This window comes from Lynx rufus, unplaced genomic scaffold (assembly GCF_022079265.1).
Source record: "Lynx rufus isolate CCGP_SWC_20201006 ecotype Redwood Valley unplaced genomic scaffold, mLynRuf1.p SCAF_2, whole genome shotgun sequence".
NCBI lineage: Eukaryota > Metazoa > Chordata > Mammalia > Carnivora > Felidae > Lynx > Lynx rufus.
The window spans coordinates 10,956,944-10,975,657 of NW_025814834.1; the positions used below are offsets into that span (position 1 = coordinate 10,956,944).

The 18,714-nt window shown below is 42.9% G+C and overlaps 1 protein-coding gene across 1 annotated transcript in view; it reads left to right on the top strand.

The window, feature by feature from the left end:
- SPHKAP (SPHK1 interactor, AKAP domain containing) overlaps window positions 1–1,459 on the top strand; it is a 131,669-nt gene extending 130,210 nt beyond the window's left edge. The window contains exon 13 of the mRNA XM_047085720.1: window positions 1,316–1,459. Within this exon, the coding sequence (XP_046941676.1) occupies window positions 1,316–1,459 (144 nt within the window). The remainder of the gene's footprint in view (window positions 1–1,315) is intronic.
- Window positions 1,460–18,714: the final 17,255 nt, after the last annotated feature.

Below are 18,714 nucleotides of genomic sequence, written 5' to 3' on the forward strand. Positions count from 1 at the left end.
AAGAGTGTAGACCTTCTTGTCCATCAGCCCCACAGATGTTTCAAGGTCTTGATGTCTGAGGTTAAGTCATCACAGCCTCAAGAATAGTCTATATTTAGTCGTGCCAGACCATTTTTAAAGCTGATTTATTGAGATATCAGATTGTATTTAGAAGCCACGAAACAGATTCTAGCCTGTGACTATTCCACAAACTACTGGCAGAGTGGCTAGCTGGTGGGGCATCAGTCAGCATCATTCTGTGCTCATCACCACAGTGGCAGATCCTACTTCAGCAAGTCCTTAATAGATGGAAAAAATCTAGTAATTGGGCTTCCAGAAAGGTCTGGGGCCAACAGCCTCCTGGGAAGGGCTTGGCAAATATTGGCATCTGCTCCAGAGCTTTGTCTCTTAGAGCAATGACTCCGAGATAAAAGTTGGGAATGAAATGGTAGCCCAGTGAGCCAGAGTCTACAGGAAGCAAAAGAAGGCACTGAGGCTAATTTTATATTTCTGTGTATTTCATGTTGGCTTCATCTTTATAAGACATGTTAAGGGAGAGGCGACACCCTCAAGGGATGGGTCTAGCCTAAGGCCATTGGTGACCCCTTGATGGAAATCTTGAAAAGAAGTCACCAACCTATGAGCCTCTCTCAGTGAGATCTCAGAAACTTGATGTTCAAGCCTTCTCTACTGGTAACTCCTACTTTCTAGACTTCCAGTAAGAGCTGGGAAAGTAAGTGCTGGAAAAGTCTGATTAATCAAATCGTGCAAAGACATCCTAGCCTTTCTCCCCTTTTCTCTGATGCCCCAATCTTTCCTTTTCCTTTTACAATGGAAAATCAATGTCTCTTGAAATGTGATGCTGGGGGAGAGGACTATTCAAGACAGAGTGGGGAGCCAATAAGTGACTGTACCCAAAAGGTCAGCACTTGATTTACTTGGCCTAAATGTATGCATCCAATGAAAGATTATTTGTAAGACAGATAGAAGGTCCTGGGAGCTATGCTATCAGTCCTGTCACAGAGAGTCCAGCTCAGACCTGGGGAAACTCTTGAAATATCCAAAAGATAGACTCTTGAAAGAAGAATTCCAATTATTTTCCCACAATCAATGGAAGGCAGCTGCTGTGAAGAAGAAAAATCCAGTTCACTTGAAAAAACTCTCTAACAATCAGAATTGTCTAAAAAGAAAATAGACTGTCCTGGAAAATAGTCCCTTGTCATAAGAGATTTAAAAAAATAGCCCGGAGAGCTGTTGGCTTTGGAGAAATGGTTGAATGAGATAACTTTGAGGCTCATCTGTGATACATGAGTCCTAATTCTGTGCTTTATTTTAGTTTCTAGATGTCGTGCGGCTGGTTCAGCAGAAGTCTTGGAAAGTGGGAGACATCTTTCACGCGGTTGTTCAGTACTGCAAAATGCATGAGGAGCAGAAGGAGGGGACCCCGAGTCTCTTTGACTGGCTCTTGGGACTGGGATAGGGCAGCAATGACCTTAGAATATTCCTTCCCTTTTTCCCAGCTTAGATTACAGTGGTTTGCTCGAAATGCTCTAAATCTCCTCAAAACATCCCATCACATTAGCAGAGCTATACAAAATCTGCTGTTCAAGTCTGCTGCAGATCGAATAAATCTGAGGAAAAGCAAAACACAGATCGGTACAAATCAAGGCAACCTGTGAGCGAGTCCAAAAAAAGCTTGTATTAGAACCACTGGAAAAACAGAAATTTTAATGGGCCCTGAACGAAAAGCTTTTAACTCGGCCCAAACTCCAGGAAAGCTGTACTTAAGTATTTTTAATGATATAAAATGACATGTAATGTCTCCAATTATGTGAATCAACTGGAAACAAAGTCACTAGTCAAAATAATTTTGTAAACTATGATGTAACTTTTATTTTACTTTTTTGAGCTGATTAAGGGCTCTCAGCCCAGGTATACACTTAAGATATGGGTGAGAAATTTCCAGAATTTCGATATAAAAGATCTTCACTTTCAGACCGTTATCAGTGGATATTAAGAGAAATGCAGGAGTCCTAGCGATGTCCTCTGCCCAGGTGATTTCATTGATTCATAGCAGCTCACTGGTAAGTATCTCCTATCCCCCCAAGAGTGTCTGCATTCTCAACTAACCAGAAAACTATTGGTGTTCAGTTGAGAGAGAGAAAGACTGAAAATTGTCTCGTTTCCGTCTCTATATTACTTGGGTAACATGATCACAGAATTCTTACCATAAGGGAAAACTTTACTATCAAAAAAAAAAATCTTTTGAGATAAAATCTCCTTGTGTATTCAATTATATAAAATATAAGCATTCCTTTTATTTTTATTGTAAATTATGAAGAGATGATTACCTTAAATTAATATATGAGTTAGCTTAGAGGTTCATACAACATGAGAGGATTGTCGTCTTAAGTTGTATCTTGACACTTGAGCTCAGTGGTTTCATCATAAATGCATTGATACTGGTATGGCCGACCTGCTCCCAGGATGATATGGTGACGGGCGCAGGATTTGGCCTAACCCGTTAGGACCGTAGACTCTTCCTGACTCAAACACATTGGCGTTTAATTTGGAAAAAAGAAAACCTTATACCATTGAAGTTTTTCAGTAACAGAGCTTTACTCTTTTGAAAAACCGACGTATCTAACTTCTCCTTAATAAATCCTCTTCCCCTTCAACTAACGGAGGTACGCCGGCTTTTATTTTCTTGACCAGAGAAGGTGTTTATCAAAGATTTCCTTAAATATCTTGCTTTTACTCTATTTTGAAAATTTGTGAAGTGATTTTAAATGTGAACAAGGCCCCAGGCCGTCAGCGCTGGACTTATATGTCATCCACAGCTTGAAATGTCAAGAAAGCCTCCTTGGGAGCCATACCTCCCTCTTCACACATCACGGAATCCTCCCCAGAATTCATTAGGCACTTGTTACATCAATAGTCCCGATTTAAGATATGTGTTCAACTCGTCACATTAACAAAATGTCAAATTGTAAAACGTATCCATTATCTCAGACTGAAAGCTCTTTGTGCTACTGAACGGAAAAGGATATATTTATTTTTTAAACCATCCCAGAATATTGTGTGTAGACTTTTTTGTGCCGGAATGAATGTTTACTTATCCCACAAAGCACAAATACGGGATTGTTACCATGTGATAAAGTTATACATGTTGTACCTAATGTTGCAAACGAATCAATAAATTTTTGTTGCCGAATGGTTGACCATTTTTTTTGGTCCAAAAATCGTTCAGTGCCTCTTAGAAAAAAATGGCCCCGGTGTGATTGGATGAAGGTAGATTGTCCCTTGGACAAGCTTTCCTGTTCCATTTTCAACTTTTGAATGAGAAAATGTCCTTTGACTAAATTTGTTAGCGTCAGCGATTATCACATAAATCAGCATTTCTCCACCTTCGCACTATTGACATTCGGGGCTGAATACTTCTTTGTTGCAGGGGGCTGTGCTACGCGGTATAGGATGCCTGGCCGATAGCCACTAGATGCCAGTGGACACTTCTTCCCGTCATGACGACCAAAGATGTCTCCCAACATTGCCCAGTGTCCCCTGGGTGGTGACATCACCACTAGTTGGGAGCCAGCGATATAAACAGTGTACTGAAGGGGCGGAGTCTGAGGCTCTAGGAGGTGTCAGGGTGGGGGAAGGGGAGCCTGTACCTCTAGTCCAGGGAATCCCAGCAGGAACTCGAACACCAGGCACCCCCTCCCACTTTCCCAAGGTCCAGGGGCTGCGGCCTTTCCAGGAAGCCTGACAGATAGCAGAAAGAAGCCCAGGACAAACAAGGCGTGGGGGTAAACTGACCTAGACTCCAGCAAACTAGAGGTAAACTTATCAGGCTTAGAGGTAAATGGACCGGTGCCCTTTGCATTCAGGAAACACATGATTAGGATTGGTGCAAATAAGGCCCGGAGACTTCCGAGCACTTTATATCATAATAAGAAGGCATAAGCGTGCTCGCATAAAGAATTGGCCAGTCGGCCAGAGGGTAATGTCGGATAAAAACCAACCCTGGGCGGTGGCCAAGGAGAGATTTTATTTGCAAGGATTACAGTAAGGAGGAGAGTGGGGTTGTTGCAACCCCAGGGGGACAGCGGTTATGGTAGCAGTGAGAGTGTTCCAGCCATGAGACCTGCCGGGTGTCTCAACGTGAAGCAAAAAGGGGTTGTCTTTTATAGTGAGAATAAGCGAGAAAGGGGCCAGGTGTGGAGGGTGGGATGGACGAGCCCACCCAGCAGACATGGTGTGATGGGACAGTAGGGGACAGCCCGTTGTGTCCTGAGCTCAGCCTGACCTCAGGAGGGGCTTCTTGGGGAGGGGTACAAGCAGTTCTCGTCGTCACTCATGAGGCAAAGAATGGGCGTTTGAAGGGCCCTTGTCTGAGGTACAGAAGGGAGCCTCCAGGAGTGGAAGGCTCAGAGCTTAGCTCCTGGGAACCAGCCACAGGCATGACCTGAAAACAGGCCTCTTTTAGGAATCTGCAAGGGTTTGAGCGACCCGGGCCTCCTGACACCCTGTCCTGTACAAGCAAGTACCACCCCCTGCTTCTAGCACAGTAGGTCGAATACCTGTATTTCCGTGAGGCCATCTGGAGCGTGGGACCACCTCTGACTCATCCATGGGCTCCTCCCCAGTCCCTCCCACAAAGCCTTGTCCCCTGGGAAAGCTAATGGGCCGTGGATAACTTCGGTTTCCAACTAATGATGTGCAACCACTAATTCTAGAAACACAGTTCTACCATAATGTTTGCTTACCAGAGAATGCCACCTGGTATATTAAACTTCTTGAGATTTTTTATGGAATTACTTTTGGACTTAAGCCTTAAGCAAGTAAAACTTCCTATTTAAAAAAAAAAAAAAAAAAAAAAAACCTGCCTTTTATTTTAGCTGCGTAAGAACATTGGATCACAGACCTGAGAATGAATGTTCTTGTGGTATTGGCATGAATTTAGGTGATTTCCAGGACATATCAGCACGACTTGGAAGCCAGTTGAGTATAGACAGGTTTGAATGCAGCGGACAGGGGAAAAAATCTGAGCCTCCCTCGCATCAGCAAAATTGTACCCTAAAAAAGCCAACAAAATCGGGGCGCCTGGGTGGCTCAGTCGGTTAAGCGGCCGACTTTGGCTCAGGTCGCGATCTCGCGGTCCGTGAGTTCGAGCCCCGCGTCGGGCTCTGTGCTGACAGCTTAGAGCCTGGAGCATGTTTCAGATTCTGTGTCTCCCTCTCTCTGACCCTCCCCTGTTCATGCGCTGTCTCTCCCCGTCTCAAAAATAAATAAAACGTTAAAAAAAATTTTTTTTAAAAAGCCAACAAAATGTAATCTGCTGGTATTGCTGCAAGAATCCTTTGACCATCTAAATTTTCCGTTTCCTGACATAGTCCCCTTCATAATGCACCCCCCCCCGCCGCCCTCCTGTTAAAGTGTCATATCCAATTTCACGAGCTTCTTTTCAGTTATCACATCTTCCTATTCCCTTCTGTCCTTCAGAAATGGCCTTTCATTAAATTCTTATCAACAGTTATTTATTTGCCTTTGGAAGATTCTCACTGCTTTGACAAACTCTGTCCCGTTGAACTGCTTTACTGTCTGCTGTCCCTATTTGCAGCCCAGAATGCGACAGGGACTCCAGATTCTACCAGGACGCTCTAAGCACCGCAGAGCGCAGGTGTAAAGATTGTTTCCTGGCAGATTGTGGGGTCCCTGGGCTGAACACCTGGCCCAAGTGATTTTTTTTTAATTTTTATTATTGAAGTGTAGTTGACATGCAAGGGTATATTCGTTTCAGAAGCACAACATAGTGATTCGACAATTCTGTATATTACTCAGTGACCTCATCTGCCATTTATTTATTTATTTATTTACCTGCCACTTATTATTATTATTATTGTAATAACACAATATTATTACAGTATTATTGACTATTCCTTATGCTGTAATTCTCATGCCCATGACTACCCTCCACCCCGCCAACCTCCTCTCTGGCAATCACCAGTTCACTCTCTGTATTTATGAGCCTGTCTCTGCTTGTTTGTTTGGTTTGGTTTGGTTACATCCCGCATAAAAGTGAAGTCAGATAGTGTTTGTCTTTTTCAGTTTGACTTATTTCACTTAGGGTAAGACCCTCTTGCCCATGCGTGCTGTCACAAAGGGCAAGGTCTCATTCTTTTTAATGGCTGACTAATAGCCCATCATATATATACCACAATTTCTTTATCCATTCATCTGTCAGTGGACACGGGTTGCTCCCATATCTTGGCTATGATAAATAATACTACCGCGATCAACATAGACTTGGGTGCGTCTTTTAGAATTCATGGTTTCATTGTGTGTGTGTGTAAATGCCCAATAGTGGAATTGCTGCATCACGTGGCCTTCCTCGTATTAGTTTTTTGAGGACTGTCCATACTGTTTTGCACAGTGGCTGCACCAAGTTGCATTCCCACCAACGGTGCGTGAGGTTTCCCTTTTCACCACATCCTCGCCCACACTTGTTATCGCCTCTTTTTGTTTTAATACCAGTCTGGCCCAAATCTTCATAAACACAAAACACACCCCTCTTTCGACACATCAAAAATGACAGCATGAGACACAGATCAGGTAGGAGCAAGCGTTTTGTTTCTTACGGAGGAAAGCGGGATGAATTGCCACGTGTTGAAACAGAACGAAGGGGGATAAAACCACGATAGCCTCTAGTTTTGAGCTTGCTGGATTCTTCTTCGTGGCTACGTGTGCCGCTGGGGAAGGTTACTCTACCTACCATTTCAAACACCAAGACAAGTGTTACAAATCTAGCAACATATTTAGTGATAAAGGCAGTAAGGCCGCATGTCGACCATTTATAAAATCCTTAGAAATGTCTAATAAAGCCTTACTAAATTAGATCAGTTATTTCCTTCTGCCTTCATTTGACATCGGGATCTTCTCTTAAAACCTAAGTGCAAGTATATATAAAAAAAGCTGCCATTTACAGCCCCAGCTGCGTGTGCCCTCCAGCATATGACTAAGTGTTTTCTGAAACATTTGGTTTTGCTTTGCTTTTTAATGTAGCAGATAAAGTATGCAGATAATATGATACAGGAAATCTCTTCCAACTGCAACATTCTACAAACTGCTGTTTGGCAGAGAGAAAGGAAAGTGTGGTATTCTCCTGAGGAACAAAGCGGTTGTTCTGTGGAATTTGGTGTCTTGGGGAGATAAAGATTATTAGACGTCAAGCAGCAGGTTGCTTCTTTGTTTCCTGATCGCTTGGGGCAAGATGCAGAGAAATCAGGTGGTGAACAATTTTGGTTAAAGAAATGAGGGAGGGGCACCTGGGTGGCTCAGTCGGTTAAGCGCCTGACTCCAGATTTCGGCTCGGGTCATGATCTCATGGTTCTTGAGATCGAGCCCTGCATTGGGCACGGTGCTGACAGTGTGGAGCGTGCTTGGCATGCTCTCTCTGCCTCTCTCTTCCCCTGCCCTGCTCATACATGCTTGCACTCCCGTTTTCTCTCTCTCTCTCAAAATAAATAAATAGGTTTTAAAATATTAAACCAAAAAAAGAGATGAGGAAAAGTTTGAGAGTATTCAGAGGGACAAAGAAAAATGTAGTTATGGTTCTGAACATTTTTGTGGTATAGGCTCTTTTGAAAATCGAAGGAAAACTCCGCCTGTGTAAAATTCAGGGATTACCTATACAGTTTCAGGGGGATTATGCATGCCATTTTCATAATCCTGCTCTAGACTCTACATCTCTAGAAAGTAGAACCCTTGGCTTGTTCACTTGGTATCACCTCGGACTCCTCCCTCTGATGCCTGATCTAATTTAGTACCGAAGGGATCTTCATTGCATGTTTGTTTAAAGGACCATCCCCTTCTAGGAGCTCATGTGTTTGTGAAGAAAGCATGCCCAAGGGGCAGATTCTAATTAAAAAGAATGCTATTTTAAAAGCATTCTTTGTGTAGAATATGTCCTAATCAAGGAAGGAAGGGGGGGAGGGAGGAAGAAGAAAGGAAAAGAAAGAAGGAAAGAAAGAGAAAGAGAGAAGGGAGGGAGGAGAAGGGGAAAGAAAGAAAGAAAGAAAGAAAGAAAGAAAGAAAGAAGAAAAAAAGAAAAGAAAAAGAAAAGAGAGAAGGGAGGGAGGAAGGAAGAAAGGAACAGAGAAGGAAAGAAAGAAATAGGGAAAGGAGGGAAGGGGAAAAGAAGCCTATGTAACTCTTCAAGAAACATATTACTTTTTAAGTCAGAAAATTCTAACTCTGGCAGAGTTTATAAAATATATACAACATATGTCAAGGTTAATATACGACAAGACACGTGTCCACACTGGCTGCTTTAAGCTTCGGTCAAAGTCTGGGACCCCATTAATGACTTCTAAGGAGAACTAATTCCTTCTCACCTCCAGGGGCTGAAGTTCTGATGTCCACCCCCCAAACCACACACATCTGTTTTTCCTTCATCAGTATTTGCTGAAAACAGAGATAACAGCTCTAACTACCTGCCACTCAAAGCAGATTAAGTGGATTACTTTTAATTAAAAATACACCCAGAACAGGAACATATTCAGCCACAAAAAAGAAGGAAATCCTTCCATTTGCAACAATATGGTGGAAACTCGAGGGCTTTGTGAGACAGAGAAACGCAAACACTGTACGGTCTCATGTGTATGTGGAATCTTAAAAACAAAAACAAACCAAAAAAGCTGATCATAAAAAAAAGAGAGAGAGATCAGATTTGTGGTTGCCAGAGGTGAGGGCTGGAAGGGAGGGAAATCGGAGGCAGGGGGTCAAACGATCCAAACTTCCAGTTGTCAGAGAAACAAGTAGTAGGGATGTAACGCACAACGCACAACACGATGAACACAGCTAATGCTGTTGTGGGACCTCCAGGACAGTTCCGGAGGCAGTAGATCCCAAGAGCTCACATCACAAGAAAAACACCTTTTTTTTTTTCTTTTCTTTTTTCTTTTCCACCTATCTGATGGAGATTAACTAAGCTTATATGGTAATCATTTCACAATATATGTAAGCTGAATCATTAGGCTCTACACTTTAAACTTATACAGTGCTGTAGGCCAACTATCGCTTACTAAAACCAGCGGAGGGGGCTGTTGAAATCAGTAACAATGGTTAAGATTGTTCATTTCATGGTATTTCTTTTTGCCATAAAAAAAGCCATTCAAAAATGCACCAGTTACAACAAAGCTGCCATATACACCCATGAAGAAATAGGAAGCTGTAAGCTTATGCCCTTAACAACCTGTAACTGCCTGGCTAAGCATTTCTTGACAGTCTAGTAACCAATTTTCAGAAACGAGAGCCACGAAAAGGAATTCAGTACGATGCCTGGCATTATGATAGGCGTTCATATTTAGCCTTTTCCAGTTCCTGAACATCTATTCGGCACCAGACATGACAAGCACTGTGTCCGATGACCCAAGAAAATGCAACAGAGAAGAGACAATGTGCTTGGCATTTTAGGATTTCCATTCTAGCGAGGGATACAGATGAGGAGCCAAAGCAAAAGTACAACATGGGGAATAAGTTTAATTGAGCATATAGCAATAATGAACAGTGCTGGAAATAAAGCAGTTAAAAAGCAGGGTGAGGGTGAAAGAGGGCTGGGCAGTGTTCGTTTGGATCATGTCTAACCCGAGCGGTTCCAAGTTCCTCTCTAGGTAAATCTGAAATTTTTGAAGAATCAAAAATTGGCCAGTGAAATGGCCCTGACCATTTGTTAGCTAGTATAAACACGTGATTTGGGGTTCTAAGTAGGAAGGCACTGGCGACGTCATCTAGGTTCTGGACTCCAGCAACTGAGACCGCTTGAACTGGCTTGTTATCATGGCAGCATTGCCACATTGCCTCTAGTGGGCGATGGCTGGAGCAAGAGTGGAAGAGTTAACCAAAGAGCAAGCTATGCAAGGAGCCAACACATCCCTGTTCTCTGGCAGTGTTTCCTCTCACCTCCGTGTCTCTTGAGCTGTAAATTTTTCCACCCTCAACTGAGATCCCCGAACATTCCCTCAGGACATTTTCTGAGCTGCCTTCAACTCTTGATGTCCCTGCATGTGGCGTTTTCTTGCCCCGCATGAGCACACGGGTTGGTGATACGTAAGCACACTCTCTCCTGGGGCACGGAGCCCTGTCTTTCAGAATGTCAAGGGCAATATTGTCATCATCAGAGCTCTTCTGATTGATGAATAAATAACCTACAAAATTAAATGAATTTATTCCTGGAAGAAAATGAACTTTCCCAACTCGGCATGGAGGTTTTGGCAAACCCTTGAGCTGGAGGATAGTGACATCTGCTAATGAGCGTCTGACACAAGTCCAAGCATAGCCAACTTCTAATGATCCTGAAAATAGAGGACAGCCTTGTCCAGAGTCTCCCTGGTGTTAATTAGCCAACATTTTACTAATGATTTCTCCCTCGTGTTCCTTGTTCAAGTCCTTGTAATCCATTTGAATGGGAAAAAGTTATGGACCCAATTTTGTAGGTAAGGAAATTAAGATTCAAAATGGTGAAGGGACCTAATTAAAGTATCAAGAATAAGAAGAAAAGTAGCAACAAAACCCACTGACATTTATTGACCATTCACTCTACACATGCCAAGGAGTATTTTAAGTGCTTTATATGTATTAAATTATTTAATCTCCACAACAGCCCAATGAGGTAGGTTTTATTGTTATGATTTTATTATCAAAGAATCTGGAACATGGCAAACGTAAATACCTTTCTTAAAGTCACAGAACTAGAAATGGGATTCATTTTAAATTGGCATAAATTTGGGACGCCTGGGTGGCGCAGTCGGTTAAGCATCTGACTTCAGCCAGGTCACGATCTCGCGGTCCGTGGGTTCAAGCCCCACGTCAGGCTCTGGGCTGATGGCTCAGAGCCTGGAGCCTGTTTCCGATTCTGTGTCTCCCTCTCTCTCTGCCCCTCCCCCGTTCATGCTCTGTCTCTCTCTGTCCCAAAAATAAATGAACGTTGGAAAAAAAATTAAAAAAAAAATTGGCATAAATTGGAGGCACAAGAAGTGAGAGAGGTCAAAGGGTAGACCACACAGAGGGAAAAAGAAGCAGACTCACAAACCACTGATCATCCTTCATCAGTTCAATCATGTATTTTCTCAACTATACCATCACTCTCCCCAAACAGAGGAAGAACAAAGAACAGAACTCTGTGTTTCTTTGACAACAATGAGGTGAGGGCTGGGAAAATGGAGTTGATGACTATTTACAAGGCTGAGATACCTGTTCGAGAATACCTCCACACGGGGATACTTCTAGATCATTCGCAATAGCTGACTCCAGACAGTACTCCATGTGAATGCAAAATGGAAAGTTATCCTCAATCTGGGCAAATACCAGGTTACAAAGGTGTTTTCCAAAATTTTAAAATCACAATAGAATTTTCTTCACCAAGAGAAAAAAAAATGTTTGGCTTCTCTCATGATGCTTTTAGAAGCATTTTTCAAACGTATTATATTTAACCTTTTAAAAGGTTACATTATATTAAACATTCTTAACCAATAACGAATGCTGTACCATTTATCTGTTCAAAAGGAAAGTTAAACAGCCAGCTAAAGGGCAGAATCGTCCAATGGAAGACAGAGGAAATGCACGCCAGCCAAGTATCCAGAATGGAAAGAATAAACATCTCAGACACACTGGGAGGTGAATTTTAAATTCCGTTTTTAGAGCTTGACTCCAGGAGACAGCAAGAAAAAAAAGAAAGAACTGAATGGAGGATGTTTTCAAAGTAACAAATTGCCGACATTCAGTCATGATGAGTCTGGGAGGTAGCGCAGTGGGAAGAGGGTAAGGATGATTAAGTGACCACAGCGCACAAGCCTGTTTGTCACCAGTTATATCCTGGAAGTGACACCTGTCCTTTCCCTATCTGGGCATGAGTGACTCCCACTGCCTGTGGAGAATGGAAGAGTTTCTCGGCATGGAGAAGCCCAAAGGAAATTGGCCAACACTACCCAGGGCTACAAAGGTCGTTGCCACGATGGAAGCAGATGATTATCACATATGGTGGCCCCCATGTAGCAGAGTCTGGGTGGCCTCAGCGGCAGCATCCTGTCTCCCTTTCCTCCTCACCTGGTTTTCCGTAGATGTCCACCTAACTCACGTGATGCAGGAGATACCGATTCCATCTCAGCAATGAATACAGGCTGGACAAAGCCCATCCCAACAGACAGAGCCCAGCCTTCTCATATTGGAATACTTATCTGTTCTGGGTGGGCATTTGCTCAAACTGAAGGGAAGGAATTATACAGAGGGCTCTCTTTCTCTCTCTCTCTCTCTCTCTCTCTCTCACTCCAACCGCCAACAAAAATTAAACAGCAAAGCATTCCCCTAGCTGCTTTTAGCAGGCAACTTGCAAATGTAAATGGCTTAATCATCTGAATTGCATGAGGCAAACAAAAACATAGTGCGTTTTTAAATGTAACTATTAGGCCACCTGTGTTTGCCCAAATTTCTCTTTGCCACCCAATCATGCATCCAGGGCAGACGCTATAGTTGGCGGGTGCTTTTATGACCAAAATCTCCAGCCAGTCTAATTCCATTTACAGCCTGGTTCTTACATGCGATCTAAAAGCTCTTGTTCCCTTTCTGCTAAGCACCAGTCAGGCTGTGGCCTGAGGAGCTTGAAATGGGAAGAGGGACAGTGTCTGCTATTTTTGTCCTCTCTTCCCTGCCTTTTCTGGTTCTATCTTTCTCAGTGTTGGGAGGAGGGAAAGGAAACAGAGCCAATGTTTCTTTGTCTGGAAGAGCAACTGCAATCCTCTACTGACGGTGATTGCTTCTCTAGTTAGTACCATCCCCTTGGCAATGCCCCCCCCTCCCTTGAGGCAGGAGCCCAAACATCTGTTCTCCCCATGGGATAAGGGTGTGAGTGTTTTGGAGGGCCCTGCGGGATCTTCTCTGAAGAGGGAGACACAACTCCAGCTTTGCCTCCTCTTTCTGCAACCCGATGACCCACTCCCGTCCAAGTCTGGTTCCCAATACCTAACAGACAACTCTCTTGAACAGAGCACCAGCAAAACAACCAAAGCACAGTTACCTACCGCAACGCCCAGAGTAAGCTAAGGCGAAAAAAAAAAAGAAAAAAACAGTAAGAATCTTATCTGCCCTAAATCTGTCCCCCTTCCCCCCTCTTCTAGGCTGTACCTTCTCTCTGGAATTTTGTTCTCCGCTCAGATGTGCTTCGAGTAAGGTAATCAAGGCTGCTGTCTAAACGGGCAGCCAAACAAAAAAGTAAACAAGCCAGAATCCCTTGCTGAAGGGATGATTTTGCTGTTTCCTCTGATTTCAAGAAGAGGAAGGGAAAAAATGCCCTCTGCCCAAGGAGAAGGAGAAAGGCAGAGGGTCCCATTAGTCATGCAGCTGGGAGCAAACGACGATGGCTGAAATGACTTAAGATGTACAGATCTGAAGCCGTGTTCTTCCCATTTCTAGAGGCCAATTTCGGCCAGAGAAACGGGGACAACCAAGAGAGAGGATTTCAAAACCAGACAGATAAGTAGCAGATGTGTGTTTCTTTCCTTTTCTCTCCCTTCCCTTCTATACCATCCTGTTGGAGTTTGCAATCAAGAAAGCAGCACCCGCCACATAATTTGCAGGTCTCATGCAAAGTAAAAACACAGCTCCCCTTGCTCAAAACATTATTAAGAATTTCAAGAGGGCGAGAGCAGAGCATTAAACCAAGCACGAGGCTTTTCTACGTGTGCTGTCGAAAGGCCCTGTGTGCTGCCCAGGTTGCATAACCCAGTGGGTCCAGAAGGCAGAGCATCAAGTCAAAGAGGACTATTCTTGAGTCTTAATCTCTCATGAAGTGTACCTTGTTCGGCTTTGGACTCGCTGGGGAACCATCCCCTCACCTCTTCTTTCTTTTCTCTCTCTCCTTTGTGGAATGGGAATGTCTATTTTATGTCTGTCCCACCATTGTATTCTGGAAGCACAGAAATCCTCTGGTTTTGCACGTTCACAACTGGAGAGGACTTGGCCTCAAGATGAATCTTTCCTGGAGTCTCACCCACATCTGATTTATTTTTTTTTAATTTTTTTTAATGTTTATTTATTTTTGAGACAGAGACAGAGCATGAACGGGGGAGGGGCAGAGAGAGGGAGACACAGAATCGGAAGCAGGCTCCAGGCTCTGAGCCATTAGCCCAGAGCCCGATGCGGGGCTCGAACCCACGGACCGTGAGATCATGACCTGAGCCAAAGTCGGACACTTAACCGACTGAGCCACCCAGGCGCCCCTCCCATATCTGATTTAGATCACATTTAGCTGGGACTTTGGATTTTAGACTTTAGAGTTGATGGTGAAACGAGTTAAGACTTTGGAGGCTCTTGGGATGGAATGAATGTAACTTGGATGTGAGAAGTACATAGATTGCAGGGGTGGGGGACTAGTGCCGAATCCTAAGGACTGAATATTTATGTCCCCTCGAAATTCATATGTTGGAGCCTTAATTCCCCAGAGTGAAGGTTATGTGGAGGCAGGGTCTTTGGGAGTTATTAGGTCATGAAGGTGGATCTCTCATGAATGAGATTAGTACCCTTAAAAGAAGAGACATGAGAAAGACGATTTCTTTCTCTCTCTCTCTCTCTCTCTCCCTCTCTCCTTTCTCTGACATGTGAGTATATAACAAGAAGATGGCCATCTGCAAACCAGGAGACATGCTCTCAGCAGATGCCAGATCTGCTGACGCCTTGATATCCCAGCCTCCAGAAACACTGAGAAACAAATGTTTGTTGTTTAAGCCCCTAGTCATGGTATTCTGTTATATCTGCCTGAACTGAGGCAACTCCAGAGAACCTCAGTGCCCCCCTCTGCCTTTCTGTGATCACACACACGTTCTGAGACAGAGAGACAGTACTGGACAGGAACAGAGTTACAGTGAGAAAGCTGGAGGGGTCTGTTAAGAAATAATGACTTTGAGGTTCCACGTGACCTGTGCTGTAAAGCACAGATCAAATTTGGAAAAGCGGAAATGGGAGACATGTTGGAAAATATTTCTAAGCAAAAAGAAGAGTGTAGGCAATGGGATGGGTCTCGAAGCCAAGGGGGTGTGGGATGCAGAACACGGAAAATGGGAGGATTTATTGATTTGAAAGCGGTTGGAGCCAAAACATAGAAGTCCTTGAACTACGATGGAGGGTTTGTTCAAGAAACATGGTGTTTCAGGTACATTCATTTTGAAAGTAGGTGACTTGTGTTTTGCATTATTCCACTATTTTGAATCTAGACAAGCTATTGCTGTCATTCCAGATACACGGAGTAGCTTAAAATATAATGTGGGTTCTGTGATTCAAGTTGTACTTTAGTAAGTTGGAGACTTGTGGTAACGTCCGATTTATTCACAATACGCAAGAGCAACAGCCAGAGGAGTGAAGATTTGAGATAAAGGAATCTAGCCTTGCGTCTCACAGATACCTGTGTATCTCTGGGCACATCATTAAGATTTCTGAACCTCGGTTTATTCATCTGTAAGATGAGAATCAGTATACCTTCTGTACAGGGGTGTTGTAAGTATTTGGTTTAACAACATTTGCGAATGTGCTTTGTAAACAGCAAGGAGCTATCCAAGGTATAGCGTCAACGCGATTCCTGAATTCCTGGCTCTATTTTGGTAAGGTCGTCCCAACTGAGGCTTGCTTGAAAAATGACATAGAAGTCTGCAGAGGTAGAATTAAAACAGGCTGAAGTATTTATAAATCTAGTTTTCATCTGGTCGAAGCATACTTGGCATGCAGTCACCTCAGGGGAAGCTCTCAAGTGTCAGGTTCATGGACCCACGAATAGAGCCTGTAATTGAGTGTAGTCAACATGGCTTGAAGCAGCATTGCTAGGAACTTGGAGAACATAAGATTTTTTTAAAGGAAACTTTTATGTAACATTTCTGCATTTTTACTTCCTGGTTCTCCATCTCAGCTCCATAAGAATATAGAACTCAATATTTTGAAATGAGCGTTGAGAGTGAGACATGTATTTAATCATCTTTCAGTGTGACATAATTATGGTCTGGCCCTTGTGGTTTAGTGGGCACCAACTTTAGATGTTATTTACTCTCAAGTTTCTTGCATTTCCCCACAAATGATCCATGACCTTGAAGAACCTTGCATAAGCTGTTTACTCTGCCTGGAATATATATTCACCTACCATGGACACTTGATAGTGGCTCTCCCAGTATGTGTTTGTCCCATCCCAATGACTCCTAACTTCCACCCTGCTTCTTAAAGGGAAACTAGCACCTTCCCAGACTCCAGAGGATTGCACATGACCTAGGCCAAACCAGTCATGACTTTCTATTTCCTTGGCCACAGTGGTTGATTTAGGGTTGGAAATACGACCGAGCCTAGAGAGGGAAGCAAAGGTTTATGGACTCTTGTGGTCTAACAAAATAGACCTGTGGGGATAAATGGGCTGATTTTTTAATTTATTTTTATTTTTTTCATTTTTCTAACTTGTTCACTAAGCGTTTGTGGCATTACACATGGTTTCCTCATACACATAATTGAGGTTTCTTGAAACCACAATTTATTCCTTTCTAAACATGGTAAAGATGATTCTGACCATCTTTCTAAGCAGTTTGGTTAATAATGAAGTTCAGCAAACAAGAAATTGATTAAATATCTCTTCAAAGACTTCTCTTGGAATCTTTCTTTGGAATGAAGTGTGCTTAAGCCTGGAATCTCTTCTCTAGAAACCGGGAGTGCTGTAAATCTATTATAATAGATGCCCAATAAAGTGCCCTGGAAATAATATCAGACCAACTCGATTGAGTCATTGCAATAATCCATGTCCCTAGTTTGTAACCAGATTTTTAGTTTTGGAAGGTGAATTTTTTTAAGTGGCTACAAGTTAATTGACACCCCTCCAACTGAGCCATGTCCCCTGCACTTGAATTGGAGTAGAGTTTTGACATTTTTGTACAGCAGTGTTTGGTGTAAGCGATGCTATGGGACTTCTAAGGCTAGGTAATTAGGTGCTATTTAGATTCTGCTCTTGACCACTCACTGTGAGGGAATCCAGCCGCCATATAAAAAATCAGACTAGCCTGAAATTACCCTGCTGGAGAGAACAAGTGTAGACATTCCTGCTGACGATCCCAGTGATCTGGGCTCCACATCATCCGGCCCAGGCACACATACAATGAAGCAGAGACAAACCATCCCTGCTGTGTACGATCTAGATTCCTAACCTATAGAATTCTTTTAACATAATAAAATTGCTATGTGCCACTGAGTGGTTTGTTATACTGCATAGTACCGGGGAATTTGCCTCCATTCCTTCAAGGATGAACTGAAGGTTTTTCTTGGATGTGTTTTAGCTACTATGTATCAAAATACCATTTTTTAAATTATATTTAGGACGTAATAAATTTCTTGAATCTGTGATTGGTGTCTGAAACAGTTCCTGAAAATCCTCAGCCATCACTGTTTCTGTACCATTCAGTCTTATCCTTCTTTCCTTATCTCCCCATCTCATTAAACATGTTAGACCTTGACACTGCGTCTTCTGTGTCTCACACACTTTTCTGGTGTCTCTTCATGCTATGTAATTTCTTCCGACCTACCTTTCAGCTTAAAAATTCTCTCTTCAGACAAGTCTTCTGCTAAACCCATTCATTGTGTTTAAAGTTCTGGGGTTTTTAAAATCTGTTATGTCACTTTTATAGTTTCTTATTCCCTATGGATATTTCCAGGTTTCAGTTAAAAAAAACAAGTATTTCCTTGTACATAATAAATATAATTGTTTTATGGTTTATGTCTGATGATTCCTAGATCTGAAGTCACGTTGGATCTATTGCTATTGTCTATGGATCACACTTATGTCATCTCGGTTCTTCGTGCACCTTCTGCCTTTGATAGCATACTGAATATTTTGCTTGAAAACTATTTGTATAGATGATTTTAGGCCTATCATAATGAAACCTTCTATGGAGGATTTTTGCTCACCTGTGCAAACAGATGGCTGAGATATCTTTCAGAATTGACCCATCTGAAGCATAAATTCAGGAAATGGTAGATTAATAGACATCATAGGTTCTCAAACCTATGATGCATACAAATCAGCTGATGTCGTGTTCAATGGTGGGACTGTCAACAGGAATACCAATTCTCATCCAGTAGGTCTAGGGCAAGGTCCAGAATTCTGCATTTTTTTTTAATTTTTTTTTCCAACGTTTATTTATTTTTGGGACAGAGAGAGACAGAGCATGAACGGGGGAGGGGCAGAGAGAGAGGGAGACACAGCATCGGAAACAGGCTCCAGGCTCTGAGCCATCAGCCCAGAGCCTGACGCGGGGCTCGAACTCATGGACCGCGAGATCGTGACCTGACTGAAGTCGGACGCTTAACCGACTGCGCCACCCAGGCGCCCCCAGAATTCTGCATTTTAACAAGCTCCCAAGTGATAGATACGCTGAACTTTGAATAACATGTGTAAAGCTAGATGGAAATATTGAGTGGGAGTTGGGAAGATGACAGCTCATGATAGAATACATCCCAAGCACAACTTCTAAACAATATGCTACTCCAAATCAAATGTGTTTGGACCTTTCCTTGCTAACATACTAGACATACAGCAACTGAGAGATTGAAGCACGTCTGAGAGGACCTGATACAGTGGTACTCCCAGTACGACTCTGATTTCAACAGAGATGATTTGCAAGAGAGAGAGAAGTTTATGGGTTAGACTGGAATGATGATAGAGAATAG